The sequence below is a fragment of the Trachypithecus francoisi genome, unplaced genomic scaffold (genome assembly GCF_009764315.1).
Source record: "Trachypithecus francoisi isolate TF-2019V2 unplaced genomic scaffold, Tfra_2.0 Lachesis_group2, whole genome shotgun sequence".
NCBI lineage: Eukaryota > Metazoa > Chordata > Mammalia > Primates > Cercopithecidae > Trachypithecus > Trachypithecus francoisi.
In genome coordinates this window covers 92993417-93012097 of record NW_022681465.1, presented here as the reverse complement: position 1 = coordinate 93012097, position 18681 = coordinate 92993417, and the positions used below count along the sequence as shown (strand labels likewise).

The following is an 18681-nucleotide window of genomic DNA, read 5'->3' as shown; positions in this document are numbered from 1 at the left end:
CTACAAACTACTGCAATTATAAATTGCAAGAATATTGCTCAAAAGGAAATTGTGAAGAACAATGTGTGTGAAATAGGCTTGAAAAACTTTAAATCTCCAGGATAAACCTTTAAAAAATAAAATGTTGTAAAATAATAAGAAAAACAACTACTAAGAACAACTACTAGGTTAAGTTCACAAGGAAAAGGGGAAAAACCTACTGTTATCAACATATTTTGTATTTACTCATAAATTATATATAATATGCCTTTCTTCCAAAAAAGATTTGGATAAGCTAAACCTTGTCTTTATGATGCCTACTAATCAAGTCTAAATCATATCTTAACCCTTTTGTTTATGTGAGGTAAAAGTGATGCTTTTCCTCAGAGAAAAATTAAATCCTCCCAATATTCATGTTCAAGACTTCTGTCTCAAAGAAAAAGTGTATCCACAAAACCATGCAAGAAAGTACTGCTTTAGAAACAGATTTCTTAAAAAAGAGGGTCTTACATACAGATCTTTATAGGCAGGTGGGATCATGTTGTCAAGTAACTGCAAAACATTTTTAATCCCACTCCCTATTATGTCATTAACAATTAAAATAAGACCCTCCAGGGAGCAGATTTCCCATTTCATCACTTAAGGTCACCATGGCTTGCTTCCTACCTCTCTCCTTTTTTACCACTTGTCAAACTAGAATGGAAGGCAGGAAGGCAGCTCATGTAATTGGTCCATTTCCAGGCTGAGAGTAAATTTGATGATAAATTAAGTGAAGAGAAAGCTGGCGGGATAAATTGCTCAAATTTGCTGCTCTGGAGAAGCTGTTCCTATATACAAGTTACTAAGAAATCATATTGACTCTAAAGGTAACCTGCAATCTATCCTTGATAGGCTTTCCTATTTTAGAAACTATGAAAGAACTACATCATGTGAACACATTATCTCATCCAACTTTAATTCACATTGTTTCACTAGTTCCATTATTTCAACACAGACTGAAAAATCTTTCTGATAAGAAACTTTAGAGGCTACTATCCTTCAAAACAAGCAAGAGAAATGCAGAACAAGCAACTCATTATTGATGGAGGCTTTCGGTTTTACTGAAGCTCAAGAGAAAAAAGTGATCCTAGCGGATTACATGACCTAAGGAAAAAAGGAGGGAAAGGAGAGAATGCATAAAAGTTTGAAGAAACAGTATATTCTGTTCTCTGCTTCCAATGTACAATTTAGTAAGAAGCCACAAACAGAGAAATCTCTGGGATGACCGTTAGCTGGCCTGAATTTTCACAAGGCAGCAAGATTTGAGGCAGTTGATATGACAGAGCAGAAGCCTACTTGAAAAAGTCCTTGAATACATGCGCTTTTGGAGGGCTGAAGGTACTCCTGTTATTTAACATTGGCAGACTCTACCAAGTCAAACGCTTTACACACCTTATGATGGCTACTTTAGTAAAGCTGAGCCTGATATGGGGAATACTAGAAGAAATACAACTATGTGGATTTCCTCTGACAGAGAAACCACGCTAGAAGTATCTCACAGCACCAGGAGACTTGTAAAAGAATGTTCACAGCAGCTCCTTTCAAAACTAGGCCTATCAAAAGTGAACACAGACAAATAAATAGCAGTATTCTCATACTCAGAAGACTCTAGAGCTGTGCTGTCCAACATGGCAGCCACTAGCCACATGTAGCTACTGAGCACTTGCAGTGTAGTTACCAGTGTTTTGAGATATGTTGTGAGGTGTGTAACAGAAACCAGATTTCACAGACTTAACATGAAGAAAAGTAAAATAACAACATTTTTCTTGAATATTTATGAATATTATGATATGCGTTGGATCAATATTTTAGATATACTGAGCGAAAGAAAACATACTACCAAAATTAATTTTACTTGTTTCTTTTTACTTCTTAAAATGTGGCTATTAAAATATTTGAAACTATGCATGTGGTTAATATTCTATTTCTATGGGAAGGTTCATGTTATATTTCTACTAGACAGTGCTTCACCAGATGAATAAATTACAGGTATGTGAAAAAATATGGGTAAATCTTAACATGATTCTGAGTGAAAGAAGTCAGGTAATACAAGAATCATACTGTATTATTCCATTTACACAAAGTTTAAAAACAGATAAAACTAAATCAATGTTTAATGATGTCAAAAACAACAAAACACAAACTGCAAAGGAAGTGATTACTATAAAACTAGGCAGTGGTTACCAAGGGGACGAGAAAGGAGCTTGTGACTGAAAGGGGGTACTTGGAGCCCTCTCAAGTGCTAAGAGCCATCTATTTCTTGGCCTGGGTGATAGTTCACTTTGTTAATCTGTACGTTCATATTATATGTACTTTTCTACATTTTTATATCTCGTAATTTTTAAAGTTTACAAAAAAGGACCTCAAACTGCTTTTTTGAAACATTTTTATTTGCTGTATCAACTAACCCACTAAAGAAAACCTAAAAGAATAGGGTTGAGAGACTAGTCCTAGATTTCAAATCAATATAAATAAAGAAATGTAACAACGTTAGGTCCCAGAGCTGTTTAGTCAAAACTGCATTACTTTTTTCAACATTTTTAAATATTTTTAAAATTATGTCCAAATGTTTTAAAAATACAAGCAACCTACGTTTTGACAACATTATTTATCCTATATTAATGTACTGTATGAAATAAGTGGTAGGTATATTTCTGAAAAGTTGCACATATATATTCTTGTAAGTTGACATATTTGCACTGCATAAACACTCGATAAATGTGTTTACAAATAAATGAGAAAACATGTTCAATGTATAAAAGATTTAAAAGAAACCTTTTTGTATTTTCTTATACAAAATATTCACATTCCAAATTCTCTCTAAACAAGCTCTAATGTTTTTCTAAAAACAATTTATTTTCCTAATACGAGGCAACTGATCAGAAACTTTCCTGCACTGGAAAATAAATTTTAAAAGAAAATGAAAAAATTCACAATAGGCACAAGTCAGTGTATTGACAAGGGTGAATTAAATAAGTGCTTTGCATAACTAATATCTAGTACTTGATGAAATATGACTAAATATAAAGGAAGTATAAGAACCAAGCTTTAACATGCATGATTTTTCTGAGCACAAAAGGCTTGGCACCTAACACAAAACACTTCAAAAGAAATGTTTTAGAATACAAATGTAAAAATCTCTTTTGACCAACTAAGAGCAATGCTGATGACCTATTTCACATTTAATTCATTTTTATGCAGAATAATTGAATTTATAAGTGAAAAAGGATCCAGAGAGGACATTTAAAGAGTCAATGTCTATACTCACCATGAACTTGGTTGATTTCTGAATTTTGGGAAAGAATTTCATCTGCTAATTTTTGAGCAGTTGGCAAAACTTCTGTGTGGTGCACTGTGATCAAATACTGTACAAACTTTTGCAGTTGGTCTCTATTCATTTGAAAGAGAGTCTCTGAAATGGGAAGATGCAGTTTGACCTGATCTGGCTTGCGGATGCGGTATAAAGACAGTGCCACAACATGGGCACAATAAAATATGTCCTTGTTTCCACAGCTGCAGGTCACTGAGGTAATCTTGCAACGATCAAAGCTGATGGCCACGTTGCAAACAGTTTCTGGCTCCGATTGTATTGCAGGTTCTGTCACTGTGCCGCTCAAGTGGAAACCTTGAGGGTGAAAGAAAGAAAGGGAGGGTTTAGCTTCTGCATTCAGATGCCGTGAAATGCTCTAATTCTTTGAAATGTGTGGGACTTGACAGCAGCAAGAAAAAAATATGACAGCCTTTATATTCAAGTAAAAACATTCAGGCCACTAACCACTACCGCCAGCGCCTTACAGGTTAAAAAAAAAAAAATGGTATTCAACAGATATGCTAAAGTATTTTACACAGCCATATGAAAACATATATTGCCGTACATTACCATCATACCTATAGGAAGTGGTTAGATTACAGCACTCAGAGGCCATCATTACTCTACTCTGAATCGGGGTATACAAGACAATAATCCCCTAGATCAGTGGGATCAGTGGTTTTCTTCTTTTTTCTACTCCTTTTTTAAAGTAGAGTCAGTCAGCTCAGCTTTCTTCTCAAAAACAAACTCTCCCCACCTTTATTCTAGGCAGCCAATAGCTGGCCCCAACCGACCAATACTGCAACTCTAAGGGGGTCCCTTTCACAAACTTTGACCAGAGAAATTTTTTAATTTAATAATCCTTTCTGTAACATGCATAACATATATCCCAATACAGCAATGTCTATGAGCAGCAACTGCTTATAGAATTGCAGGGCCCACCAAATCTCATATACACTACCACCTAAGTAACTCATAATGATGATTCTCTTCCATGTCACATACAGAGGAAAGCTATACAGATGTATGGTTATTAAACACACACACACACACACACACCACACACACACACACACGGTAAAAAATTACCAAGGTGGAAAAAGCTTTAAGAGGCCTTATACCTTAAACTTAAATCCACACAGAAATCCTCTATGACAGTGGTCCCCAACCTTTTTGGCACCAGGGACCAGTTTTGTGGAAGACAATTAGATAATTTTCCATGGATCCCCATCCATGGAAGGGGATGGTTTCAGGATGAAACTTCTACTGTTCCATCTCAGATCATCAGGCATTAGATTCTAATAAGGAGCATGCAACCTAGATCCCTCGCATGTCCAATTCCCAATAGGGTTTGCGCTCCTATGAGAATCTAAGTCCACTGGTACTGGTCCACGACCCAGGGTTGGGGGACCCCTGCTCTATGAGCTCCATGACCAATGGCCGTTTTGCTGCCTATAATGGTCCACACATGAGGCATTCACCCGGCCCCGGTGGCCATTTCCCCTTGGACAGCACTAGCTACAGCTTACTGCCTTCCACCACCACCGCCCACCAGGCAGTCCTGACCGGCTTGGCCAGAGGACAACTCCTCCATGCTCTCTTTCCCTACATTGCATAGGAAGGCTGTCCTAAATTGGGGTGGCTGGTAAGGGGGAGCATCCATTCAATCCCAACCTCTCTCTCTCTCAAAGCCATATTCAGTGGCCAAGGATAAGCCGGAAAGGAGTAAGAAGAATATAGTTTTGGGAACCTCCACGACTCAGACTGACTTCAGGATTTCAGGTGCCTGAAACTTGAATGCTACACAGTGAAAACTGGGCTCTCCCAGCCTTCCTCTATTGATGCTACTTTAATAAAATTCATCTAGCTGGCCACTGTTTCTTCCAGTTCCCCTTCATTCACAAAGAAAAGGATCGCTACCATGTGGGGACTCTGGAAGGGGTGGTGCACATGGAGCTGCAGAGGTAAAACTCAAGAATGACGGCCAGACAATGGTAAGGGTTTACACACAGGACATCTGAACCCCGCTTACTGTCTTCCCCTGCAGAGTCCACCCAGGTCAGACAGTTGAAAGAAATGCTACTCCTAAGAAATCTTTCAGAGGCAATATAATTTCACCTTGATCATTCTTAGCAACATTTAGTAAAATGAGAAAGGTGTTGCAATAATCTTTATCAAATGCATCAATGAAAAAAGAGCATTCCCTAAAAACAAGTCACTATTACTGCCTCACAATAAGAAATTTTGAGAACTGTCATATAATAATCTTTGGTTTTCTTCCACAAATATTTTGTTTCAAAATGGATATTCCAGTCTCCTTTATGTCTTTTAATCAACAACTTTTTCTGAAAAACCACAATTAAAGAAAGGGTACATAGTAAATATTCTAAAATTTTTAAATATCTATGTTCCCATGAAGAAAAAGTCACATGAAAAAGTAAACACTCTAGCAAATCTCAAAAATGAATAATGAGGGCGGACTTGCTGTAATATATGCAGATGTAATATAAACCCACAATAATCAAAAATTCTTGGGACAGGCACATATCAAGACAAGAAAATTACCAAAGGATCATAAGAGAGAGTCCGGAAAGTTCCCAAGCACATTATGTGCATTTAGTTCAAGGCAAACTCTGTTTTCCACCTGTCATATATGTACTTGCACAGGAAAACCAGTTAATAGGAAAACTGACCATTTATAAAATCAGTCTCTTCCCACTTAACACTGTCACAACATCTCTCTTCACCAACCAACTTAGTGTCTTTGTCTCTCTGCAAAAGTGATATTGGAGATAACTTTTTCCCCATCCCCACACCTTGAAGATGGAGAACGATTCTAATCACAGGCAAAGCCAAGACAATTAAGGATCCAAGAGTTAAACCAGTTAGTACTTAAAGAGTCTACCCGGAGATAACATAACAGATGCTTCAAAAAAGACTGATTTAACTATCAAAGAAAAGGCCTTGGCCAGGCATGGTGGCTCATGCCTGTAATCCCAGCACTTTGGGAGGCCAAGGTGGGCGGATCACGAGCTCAGGAGATCGAGACCATCCTGGCTAACACGCTGAAAACTCCGTTTCTACTAAAAATACAAAAAATTAGCCAAGTGTGGTGGCAGGCGCCTATAGTCCCAGCTACTGGGGGGGGTGGGGGCGGGGAGGGGCGCGGGGGCTGAGGCAGGAGAATGGCGTGAACCCGGGAGGCGGAGCTTGCAGTGAGCCAAGATCGTGCCACTGCACTCCAGCCTGGGTGACAGAGGGAGACTCTGCCTGAAAAAAAAAAAAAAAAAAAAAAAAAAAACAACGGCCTTGTAAAAACTGGTGAAGCCCTGAAATAGTTTCTACAAAAATGACCTGCTTTATTCACATGAGTTATACAGTACAAGTCAGAAAAGAAATATATTGAATCTTGACATCACACAATTATGCAGAAGGGAATCCCACATATTATACAGTTTTGTTACTTAAAATTTACTATTCTTGTAAAGTTTTTTAAAAAGCAAACTATAAAATACTGTGACCTCCAAAACAATTTAAATCCAAGAGAAATGTGAAAGCACAAATAAACATATACATGTCTTATAGCATAACACTCAATATTCTGAGATCATCAAAGATTAAGGTGTTTTATGAATGTTCATTTTCCAAGTAATTCTAAATTATCTTTCAAATGCCCAAAAAGTCCAACCATTTTTGGCAGAAGTATTTCTAAATGTCATAAATTCTACTCTGCCCCCCTAATCAGGTGACCATTTAGGGTGTTACTGAATGGGGAAGAACTCCAACAGACAACTGCAGATGCCAGTACTTTTAAAGTAGGCTCTTTTTATCATCTTTTTCCACCATCAGCTACCAGGAGGATGACTCCTCTCCTACACTGCTAACTTTCTTTATAGAAACTTCTTTGTCCTCAGGTAATGGCATCTTTAATTTGACTAGCTTTGTGGCAGCTATTTAATGCTCTGAGGCCTATTTGTTTTGTTTTGTTTGGCAGGGCTAGGGGTGGCTCCCCTTACACCTTTAGGTGAGCATGTTAAAGTAAAGAGGTTTTACCTTAAATACAGGAAAATTATACACATACACATAAAGGGCAGCTGGTATATTACTTTGTAAGACTACGCAATACATTGACTCAGTCAATATGCAGGAATTCGACCAAGACTACTTCAGGATTATATAGTGGTGTATTTTAGCCTCTCCAATTTGAGAAACCTTCTTTGAAATTCTACCAACTCATTCTCTGCGGATCCTAAATCATACCAGAGAACCTACAGGACAAACAAGGACACTGTTCCTCCCTCAATAAGGACACTGTTCCTCCCTTGCCAATAAGGCAAGACACCCCCCAGCTGGTCTTACCTCTTAGGTTTTGTTTCAAGACAAAACAATGTTCCTGAGAACTGATTTTGCCTTTCTGGAGTTTTGACAAACTATGATGACCAGCTGTTTTAGGGCTGCAAATGCAGAATCTTCCTCTGGGATAGTTAGCTGTTCTATATAACAGAATTGAGCATACAAAAAGCATACAAATCCTGCCTCTATGGAAAAACACGGATAATTAACTGTAGAACTAAAACAAAAATTATGCAAACCTTTTCTTAAAATATTTATTTGACTTTATAAAACATAACCAGTGAAAGACAGTTAATTCCACAAGAGCTTCACAGAACAAACTGTTTTATCATCATACTGTCACAGAACCCAATAAAATGTTAGAATCCACATTCTTAGTCTGCACGAACTGAAGAAAAACAAAGCACAAACCAAGGCATAGTGTTGTATAGTCCTTGGGAAGAGACTTTGGTTTGGATCAGGTTCTGCCACTTAAATGCTACGTATCTTATATTAAATATTTAACCTCTCTGAATCTCGCTTTGTGTGCAAAATGTGGCTAGAAATACCTCCTAGGGTTGTTTGGGGAATTAAAATGAAATAACATATGTAAAGCACCTGGCACATAGTAAAAGTGCTCATTAAATTTTATTTCCCTTTCCTTCCCTTCCCAGCTGGAGAAACAGGGGAGGGGTGTTGGACACATTCCCTTTCACCCATAACACTTTCTTTTTCTAAGCTACTGGAATCTTGAGGGGAGGAGGGGTCTAGCCTGTGGAGATGGCTTGGAAAATGAGAGGGATCACTGAGAATGTCTCAGTTAAGTCAGTCAGACAATACTAGAGGAATCACTGCTATTTGATGGCAAAACCAAAATATTTCAAAGAGTTACTTAGACCTTTACTCAACCCAGCTCTCTTTCCCCATTTTCCTATTAAGTTCTGTCAACTCACAAATAGTTAATTTTGTGAAAGAGTGTTATTTTCACATAGAGAGAAACTAGAAAGTATTAGGGGAGAATCTTTTTTGGTAACCATAAAGGATTCTAAAATGTTACAATGCAATGATTCTCAAAGTATGGTCCTAGGACCCCCCAAGAGGTCCCTAAGTCTCTTTGAGAGGGCCCACAAGATCAATATTTTAAAAAATACTTATATCTAGACATTATTAGCCGTTTAAAATCTTCTTCATGAATGTATGTTTAGTATTCCAGTATCACATTAGTATGCAATGTGTAATGTAATGATATCACATTCCAGTATCATTACAAACTGAACACAGAGACAGACAGCAAAGTCCAGCTCTCTTCTTTTAAGGCAGACATTAAATAGGCTTGCCAAACTATAAAACAGTGTCACCCTGTTCACTAAAATATTTTTGTTCTGAGAACTGCAGATTTTTTAATAAAGACATATTGTTTATGTTGTGAGTTTATTACTGTTATTTCAATGTATATATTTTACTTTTTTCCTTTTTAATTTCAAACATAGTAAATATCATTAGATATAATTCTCATAAGCAAAAGCACTATGGGCACTTCCATTATTACGAATGATACCAGAAAGTTGAAGAACTGCTCTTATAATGCCCTGCCAAGATGTGGAAGAAAGAACTCCTCTTGTCTACGTCATACTGATTTGGCATTATCTGCACTTAGATCTTCTAGTAGGTCAAAGACTCAGTAGAGAAACACTGAAGGGACAAAGTTCTCACACATGAACACATATTCAAATCATCTATGTTAATTTCACATTAAAAAGATTAAGGTTTCTAGAAAGCAAATGTTTAATTCTTCATTGACATTCCAAATTAAGCTTAAGAAGTTAAGCTTTTCTTAAAACATATTTTTCATATCTTAGGTTAAATTTTAATTGCATATAAAAGGGAACAAGGAGACACATGATATCAGACTAAAAAAAAGGGATTTTAAAATACACAAGTAATTTCTAAAAGTTGGCCATTTTGTGCATATATGTATATGCACTCAGTTAACTGAAAGACTGTTATAAACTCAAAGCATTAGGAAATTTCTAAGCTAAAATAAACTGGCAGACATGAAATAAACATGCACACTAAAAACTACTGCTTTCATGGCACATTCTTTCCAAAAAAATATGCACCCTGTGTACAAGGCGCCCAAGTAACATATTCTTTGTTGAAAAAGAATTTAACAGAAGCACTGGTGTAGCACTTACACAAATACATCTTTCACCCTTTTCCTAAATAAAAAGAACCCCCAGGGAAATTAAAGGCAGAAACCAAAGCAATGTAATGTTATGGCTGAAAGGGTGGCAAGGGTTGTGAGGAGTTTTTCTGTAATTTTTTTAAAGCCAAGTCTAAAAATGCAAAAGTGTTAACCCTCCCATGATAATGTATTCATTGGTTAACTAAACCCACTGCATTAGCTAAATGTACAGTAACTAATACTTGATTATGTAACCTTGGTAAAGTAGATGAGTTAATCATTGCCCCCAAAAAAACCTTTTTACCTTTCCCAACTCTGAGAACTACTGCACATAATCTAACACGCCACACTACAATAATCGATATTAAAAACAAAAAGTTTTAATGTAAATCATGTACAATTTCCAGATCAGCAGAACAAACATAAGGGCCCAAGATGGAAACTTGTATAAAATATCATATTCCTTTTCAACTCCATAATTTTCTCAAAGGGAAATTCTAAATTAAAGGGACTGCATCCTGTGAGCTGGCTAATTAAATCCTCTAGCACTAATTTCTAATGCTAAGCTTAAACAGCTTATAGGAAGACAGTAGGAGATTTTGCCGGCAATCACTAATGAAGTGGTTTTCATCTTTCCAAAAAAAATATTTTTTAAAGGAAAAGCTTTATTTTAAGGCCACCTTAAAAATGCCTATTTGGAATTGAATCACTCCTACACTTCATTAATATTTGAGAGAAAAACAATGGCAAATTAATGCAAAGGCCAGACTGTAAACCACAGTATACCATACAAACAACATAAAAATTTATGGAGCATGCACTGGACGGGCCCAACTAAGAGTTCCCAGCAGCATTCTGCTCAGTATTGGTTGTTTTCTCGTTAATGTAGATTCTTACACCATTTTCTTACAAGAATCTATGTGATCAGAATACCTGTATTAGATATGAGTGGCATTAGATAATTATTTAAAATTATTTTTGAAAATAAGACTCTTATCCACTAATTTGGATATCTGCAATGGGCACCTAGAAGTAGCACTAGTTTAAGGGGAAGTGCTGAATTAAAAAAAAAGGTTCCCCACCACCAACAACAAATTGCCATCAACTAATTTTTCAATATGTATTTCTGTACTTTCACTTGCATATTTAAGGGAAACAATCATTGTCTAGCCTCAGATTCTGGGTGGGCAGTTGGGGAGGGGGTTGTGATTAAAAGAAAAATTGGTGGAATTTGAATTATTTTCACAACTGTAACTCTGAAAAATGCTTAGAAATGTAAATTATTTACCCCAATCTTTTAAACGTAAGCTGCTTTCTCTGATGCCAACCTTTTCTAATACAAGGAAAGCAGCTGTGGCCTTCCACCCTTCTTAAAGGTGGGGACAGCCCTGGAGCCCTTCCTCTCTAGGATCCCTTATCACCTGCACACCCCACACTGCCCCCACCTCAGTTCACTGCTCCTTCCTCTCAGGGCTCACTTTGGCCTCTCACCTGGGTCCCAAACTTCTGAAGTGTAGATGAAGTTTATTGGAGCCCTTTGGTGCCCAAGTGGCACTCTTAGCATCTCTGCATGCTTTGTTTTGCCTCCCAAGGACCGGGTATAAATGAGGAGGAAGCAGAAGATCCTTTTACCTATTTATTTCCCATTGCTGCTCACAGCAAAACAACCTTTGGAAATGCTTGGCTGTTTGCTTTAGGGGTGGTGGTGAAGAGGAAACAGAAGACTAATTCTGTTTACCAGGGCCAAGAGGAAGGAGAAAGTATGCTCAGACCTGGGAGGGGAGAATGTCGGCCTTTGGCAGCCAAATTCTTTCACCCACACTATGGAGCTCTCGCCTGATCCCTCACTGCAAAAGCCCTCACATTTTGGAGCTAACCATTCCTAATGCCTTGCCCTATGCCCAGGCTCTAACCCACTTAATTCTCACAACCATCCTGCAAAGCAGGCATCATATTCCCCTTTTCACAGGTGAAGAAACTGATGTTCTCTAGGAGAGGCAGTGGTAGAACACACTCTGGATTAAGTAGAAATGAAGGGAACACAAGTTTTCTACAATTCAAACAATAAACTTACACAAAACCTTTTTACTCCAACACATAAATGATTTTCAAAGATGAGGGAGGCAAGGAGCGGTGGCTCACGCCTGTAATCCCAACACTTTGGGAGGCTGAGACGGGCGGATCACTTGAGGTCAGGAGTTCGAGATCAGCCTGGCCAACATGGAGAAACTCCATCTCTACTAAAAATGCAAAAAAAAAAAAAATTGTCTGGGTGTGTTGGTGTGCGCCTGTAATCCCAGCTACTTGGGAGACTGAGGCAGGAGAATCGCTTGAACCCAGGAGGCAGACGCTGCAGTAAGCTGAGATTGCACCACTGCACCCCAGCCTGGGCAACGAGATCAAAACCCCGTCTTAAAAAAAAAAAAAAGAAAAGAAAAGAAAGAAAGATGAGGGCGAAGCAAACTAACAGATCCAGATACTTGAGTAAACTCTGCTAGGGTTAAGAAGCTTGGAGGCAGAGCTCTTTCATCTCTGTAGCCCAAGGATCCAGCACAGTTCTTAGAATAGGCCAGGCCCTTGAAAGTATATCAAATGAAAGAACTCATGGGGTTCCTCCAAGTAATGCCCTCCCTGCACTGTAAAAGTCACAAATAACTAAATGCTTTGGCCCCAAGCCCAAGATACTTTAACTTAACGAAAGACTATTTTTACGAGTCCACTCCTCTCTATACTTCAAGTTAAACTGGAAGCTCAGAGATAGCAGGGGTCTGTGGCATCCCCATAACAGAGGACTATTCTTGGAGGAGGTACTCCAGAAGAATTTGTTAAGATGAAAGAACACACAAGCACTCTTGGCATGTGGAACATATAGATCGGTGGTTCTCACACTGGAATGTGCATATGATAATAAAGATTGCTGGACCCCATACGTCCAAGGTTTCTGGTTCTACCCAGGTGATGCTGATACTGCTAGTGTCCAGGGACCGAAGTTTAAAAACCACTGACTTAGAAGATTATTATAGCTTCAACAAGTCTTTTCTAGCCAAGACATATTTAAGCAAACATAGTAAATGGAACAATGAAGAATGCATAACTCAGGGTATTAAAAATATATATAATATCTAGCTTCTTATGTAACCTAAATGTTCCCATTCTAAGTCAGAAATTGGTCTGAGCATTACAAAATAAAAGTAAAAATAACATAATAACAAAAGCTGTTAGTATCATAGTTATTAATACCTAAAGCTAGACCATCTTTTCAGTAAAATCTTCATTAAAAATCTAAATTAAAATATAAAAAGTTTTAAGTAATCAGAGAGTATTTACTTCTGCAAAGAGACTGTTTTACAACATCCCTGGGACCCCTCACAATTGAGAGTTATTTGTATATTAGAAACAATTCAATTAATGAAAAAAATATATAGGCAGCTATTTTAGTAACACATTTTTCACCTGAGGCAAAGTACACCTTATGTGAGAAAGTCAGAGGCAACAGAATGCAGGATGGCACAAGGTGGGGTAGGACTGAAAAGAATTAGCATTTTCTAAAACAAGATTGGTCTTCCTTCAAGCTCCATCACTACCTCAGCTCGCTGAACTTAGCCTTGACGTTTTCATCTATAAAAAGGGATAACAATACCCATTTTGTAGGGCAGCTGTAAGGACAAGAACTGACTATATGCAAACTATTACAACTCCTTTAATGGAATGCCTGCCATCATCATTATTGTAATAGAAATGCCACATACTCTGGAAAGCTTGGCGTTTTCAACACTTGCACTAAAACCCTAGCCCGTCAGTGTAAGTTCACTTGCTGCTGGAAATGCCAAGCTCCCAGGAGCATGCTGGCATTCTACCACAATAATGGACTAGGGTTTGTTGTTGTGCTAATACATAGCTCATATATCCATACTTCCAAACTAATAGAACTGCTATCATTTTTTTCTGTTGTTCCAATTTTACATAGCACATTTTTAAAATGTAATTTGAAGGAAAATGAAAAGGATTTAGAAGACTTAATTTTGCCACAAAACAACTTTTAGTTTTAATCAATTAAAGAAATGTTTCACCTTCCCTTTGAAGATTTCTCTCTACTAAAACATAAAACACCCCTTTTATCCCTAATGTTTGCCTTCCATGTGAGGTATATAAAATTATTTTTTACAGCTTCGGTCTACCTTGTCACTGAGGGGAAGACTAATTCAAAGTTGGATGCAAGAGTAAGGAGACTTGTAATTCTTGTTTGGGGAAGAAAAAGTGACCACAGCTTTTCATCTTCACCAATTTATGGCCTGACAAGCCAAGCAAAGTCAGAGCTCCTGCTCTCCTCAAAGAATCTCAAGGAACACTAGCTCCTGCCAGGACTGTAAGTTATTGTCATTTCCCTTACTGTAGAGAGCCAGCTGGGAAGAAAAACCTCTCTGCCCAATTTGTATGCTTTAAGAACAATGAGGTAGATATATTTTTACCTTGGCTAAATGGCACATTTTTTCTTAAATACATAATGATGAAAAATAAGCAAAGAGGTCATCTGTTCAAAATGAAGATAAAACCGGCTAAGTCATTACCACCCATATCTTGGAGCACCGTAATTACAGATAGTATTTTATTTTCCTTGCTTTAGTTGGTTGTGGGGGGACGGGGTGTTTTTTCCTGAAATTTCTACATCCAACACGTACTGCTTACAAGAATAAAAACAAGTGCTTTCACTAACACTGAACGAGTGTTCAAAGTCTTCCTGAGTAAAGAATTTGACTTATAAATGATTTCTAGCACCTCCTCTGCAAGCCTGGTAATAACCACACCTCCAGTACAAACACTGATGTCATCAGTGCAGCTCTGCCGTACTGACTGGTCCAGCCTACTATAGCAACAGGGCACTCCAAAGCTTTCCACTGGATGCTGAACACAACTTATGGCTTAGCCACAGTCCACAGAAGAGGATGGGCTACACAACTCAAAAGAAAGACAAGGCAGAGAGACTGGGACTCTTGATTCTAATTTCAGCCATTATGTAATTTTAGCCCCATTGGCAAGTATTTAATATCTATTTCTTGTTCCCTCTTTTTCTCTCACTTATTAAAAAAGGGAAATAGATAATGAATGATTTCTAAAATATTACGGAGGGAGGCAGCAGCAACAGAGAGCCAATCATGACAAGATATGGGGTGGTAGTTGCTATACTCACTTATATAGCATGAGACTTTTGACCTCCCCTGGCTACTACAGAGTTGAATCAATGGTCATCTCAAATGACCTGGTGGCTTTGGCTCAGGGAAGAGGAGAGAGAAAGGACAAATATGACAATAGCTGGAGTCACATTTATGTCACTGGCATTTGGGGGAAAATTTTTTTAAAACTTCAAAATAAAATACAAAAGCAAGTAAGTGTTTTTTACCAACATAATTTTTACCCATCTGCCTGAAAGTGAGATTCTTAGGGCATTATATCTTTTTGTTGTATTCTATATAGCTGGCAAAATTTCCAGCTGTATAAAGAAATTTCAGAGTACATAAATATAGGTAGGGTTTATCCATGCAAAATATATAAAATATAGAATAAATAATATAGAAACATAAAATAAAGCCCATTTAAAAACAGAATGAAACCTATGGATCACCTTGTCTGTCTTTGCTACATAAAAAAAAATGTATTCTTTCTCTTATTATCTATTATATATTATGAACATTATATATTATGACTACTCAACAACCACTTCCTTAATCCCCTACTTCATAACAGGAAATGTATATACAAGTCTCCCAGAAGGCATCTGTTAACAAGACAGATTAAGTTGGATTTGGAAATAAGAAGAGATAATATCTAATACAATGTAAATTTTAGAAAGAAGAGAAATGACAGTAGAGACCCCCATTTCCGAAGCCATGTTCTATGTACGTTAACAGAAGAGGGAAAGGTTCCCAAGGTCTTACAAATTTGGATTAATTTTCACCACCCTTTTGGAGATTCAAAAGCACATGAAAATGGTAACTGCTGTAAGAACTCATACAGTAACAGGACACCTAATGAACTCTATTTACTAGTAAAAGGTCTAGAATAACTGCTGTAAGATCCAAAAAAAAAAAAAAAACATAATTCAGGATAAGCAGTAGAGCTGATAAACAGAACTATGGGCTCAACTGAGTTTAGAATCATCAATAAGCATGAGCCAACTGAAAGGATTCTGTGATTCTTCTCCAGGAGTTCAAGACTACCTGGACATGTATGGCTGAAAGGCTGGAGATACCACATCACCGATATCCCTCATCCACTGTGAAAGAACCAAGTATTTAATGGAAAAGGTAAACATCGTTGAAAGTCAACCTTATAATGCAAGACAAAAGAAAATACACCAATGCTGTTAGTTATTTGCAGCACAGTCAAAACTTCATCTGGAATACTCTCAACCAGAAATATCTATTAATATTTGATTAAACAGAATACCACACACTCTTGACTCACATGGTTGAGAAAATGTTGACAATATTTTATATCCAAATCCTTGAAACTTGAGTGGCAAAGCTCAAATTCCCTTTGCGGGAGGACCTGAAAGAGTCTAACATGAAAATACTGCATTGGAGTTTATTCTATAACACAACAGAGATCCATGGCTATACGCAAAAAAGACTCTTAAGATCTGGTGGCACTTAGAAGTACCTAGAACAGTGCCTGACACATGAATACTTATTGAGTGAATGAATAAATAAAAATGTAAAGTTTTTATTTAATACGAGGTTAAATAAAATCTGAATACTCTACCAGAGAGAGTTCTATTGTGAGAAACTGCAAGATAGCAAAGGTTGAAAGCAAATGATCTACGTATCTTGCCCAAGATGCATATATGAAAGAGCTGCGACTAAGAATTAAACTCTTATTGTAGATAATATCCCTGATTAAAGTGTGACTTTTGCAAAACCCTCACAAAAATTCCACTAATACTATACACTATACTACTATACACAAATAGAAATGTGTTTTTACTTACTCCTTCTGAAAGCAAAGCATCTATAATATAAAGGAACAGATATATTCCATTTTATTAGCCCAAAAAGAGCATGTTTGTTGGATATTGATAATAACATTATAAAAAAAATCAGAAAAAAAAGTCAGCTACTGGTCCAGGGATCTAACTACAATTTTTCTTTCAATATCAAATAACTGTTAAATAAAGCTATTTATGAACAATGATTATCTTATGTTGCTAAACTTTAGGATTTAAAAGAAATTTTACAACAGATAACTATGAATCACTGCCAAATTTTTGACTTCTGCTTCTTTTTAACAAGAAATGTAAACCCAAATGGTTTCAAATGTGAAAGAGTGCTAATTAAGTAGCAATTATGTACATAGTGGCTTAGGCTTCAGAATCAAAATATGTGTCTGAGGAATGGTAGTATAAATGGAATGAGAATTGACCTGGGAAAGAGACTTGAGTTTTAATCCCAGCTCTGCTACTAATTAGCTGTTTACCTGGAGTCTTTGGCTTTTTTTTTTTTTTTTTTGAGAGGGAATCTTGCTCTGTCGCCCAGGCTGAAGTACAGTGGTGTGATCTCGGCTCACTGTAGCCTCCGCCTAACGGGTTCAATCAATTCTCCTGCCTCAGCCTCCCGAGTAGCTGGGACCACAACTGCCTGCCACCACACCCAGCTAATTTTTGTAGTTTTAGTAGAGACGGGGTTTCTCCATGTTGGCCAGGCTGGTCTCGAACTCCTGACCTCAAGTAATCCACCTGCCTCAGCCTCCCAAAGTGCTGGGATTACAGGCATGAGCCACAGCGCCCAGCCTGGCCTCATTTGTATACCTGCAAAAGAAAGCTGAAAGACTAGATCAGTGGTCTCTTACCTTCTTTTTCAGAAGGTTGGGAGGGAGCACAGATCACTAGAGAATCTGAAAAAGGGGCCAAATGTGCACAAAATTATGTAGAGTATTTCAAAGTTTAGGATCTCTGTTATCTACTCATTTATTTAGGTTAAGGGCATTCTTGTAGATCTCCCCATATATCCTCAAACTCTAAAATTTTTAGATTCTAAGTAAGTCAAAAGCAGCCAAAATATATATACTCACAGTCAAAATGCATGGTGAAAACCTAGACTTTTGCCTCAAGTTATTTTTCTCTTTGGTTTATAATAAAGACTTCTGAGGATGCTTTTTAAGAATTTTATTGTATTTAAAAATGTTTATTGGTATATCTCAAGTCATTGAGAGGTAACTAGAATACTTATCCAAGCACCTACATGCTCAGAGGCAAATATATGTATCCAACCTCAAAAAGACTGTATTATTATCCATTCTTGAGAATAGGTGACGATTTAAATATAGTCCACATAATATGGGGCATCAAATGATAAAACAAGACTAATTCTAGAAGAGGTTTTTAATGGGAATTAAAGAGGGGGGAAATTTGAGAAATAACTGGCATAATGTATATGATTCAATGACTGATTATTGCCCTATTTCATCATAAAACTAAAATAACATACAGATTAAATGCAGACAAAAACACAATACTTCAGTATCGTCAGATACTAGTCAAAAGACATATGGGGCCGAGTGCAGTGGCTCACGCCTGTAATCCCAGCACTTTGGGAGGCCGAGGCTGGTGGATAACCTGAGGTCAGAAGTTCAAGACCAGCTTGGCCAACATGGTGAAATCCCATCTCTACTGAAAATACAAAAACTTGGCCAGGCATGGAGGTAGGCGCCTGTAATCCCAGCTACTCGGGAGGCTGAGGCAGAAGAATTGGTTGAACCTAGGAGGCGGAGGTTGCAGTGAGCCGAGATCACGCCACTGCACTCCAGCCTGGGCAACAAGAGTGAAATTCTGTCTCAAAAAAAA

General features: G+C 37.5%; 1 protein-coding gene across 1 annotated transcript in view; it reads right to left on the bottom strand.

The window, feature by feature from the left end:
* ZSWIM6 (zinc finger SWIM-type containing 6) overlaps nucleotides 1-18681 on the bottom strand; it is a 240227-nt gene that overhangs the window by 72019 nt on the left and 149527 nt on the right. The window contains 1 exon segment of the mRNA XM_033179662.1: nucleotides 3287-3643. Coding sequence (XP_033035553.1) covers nucleotides 3287-3643 — 357 coding nt within the window.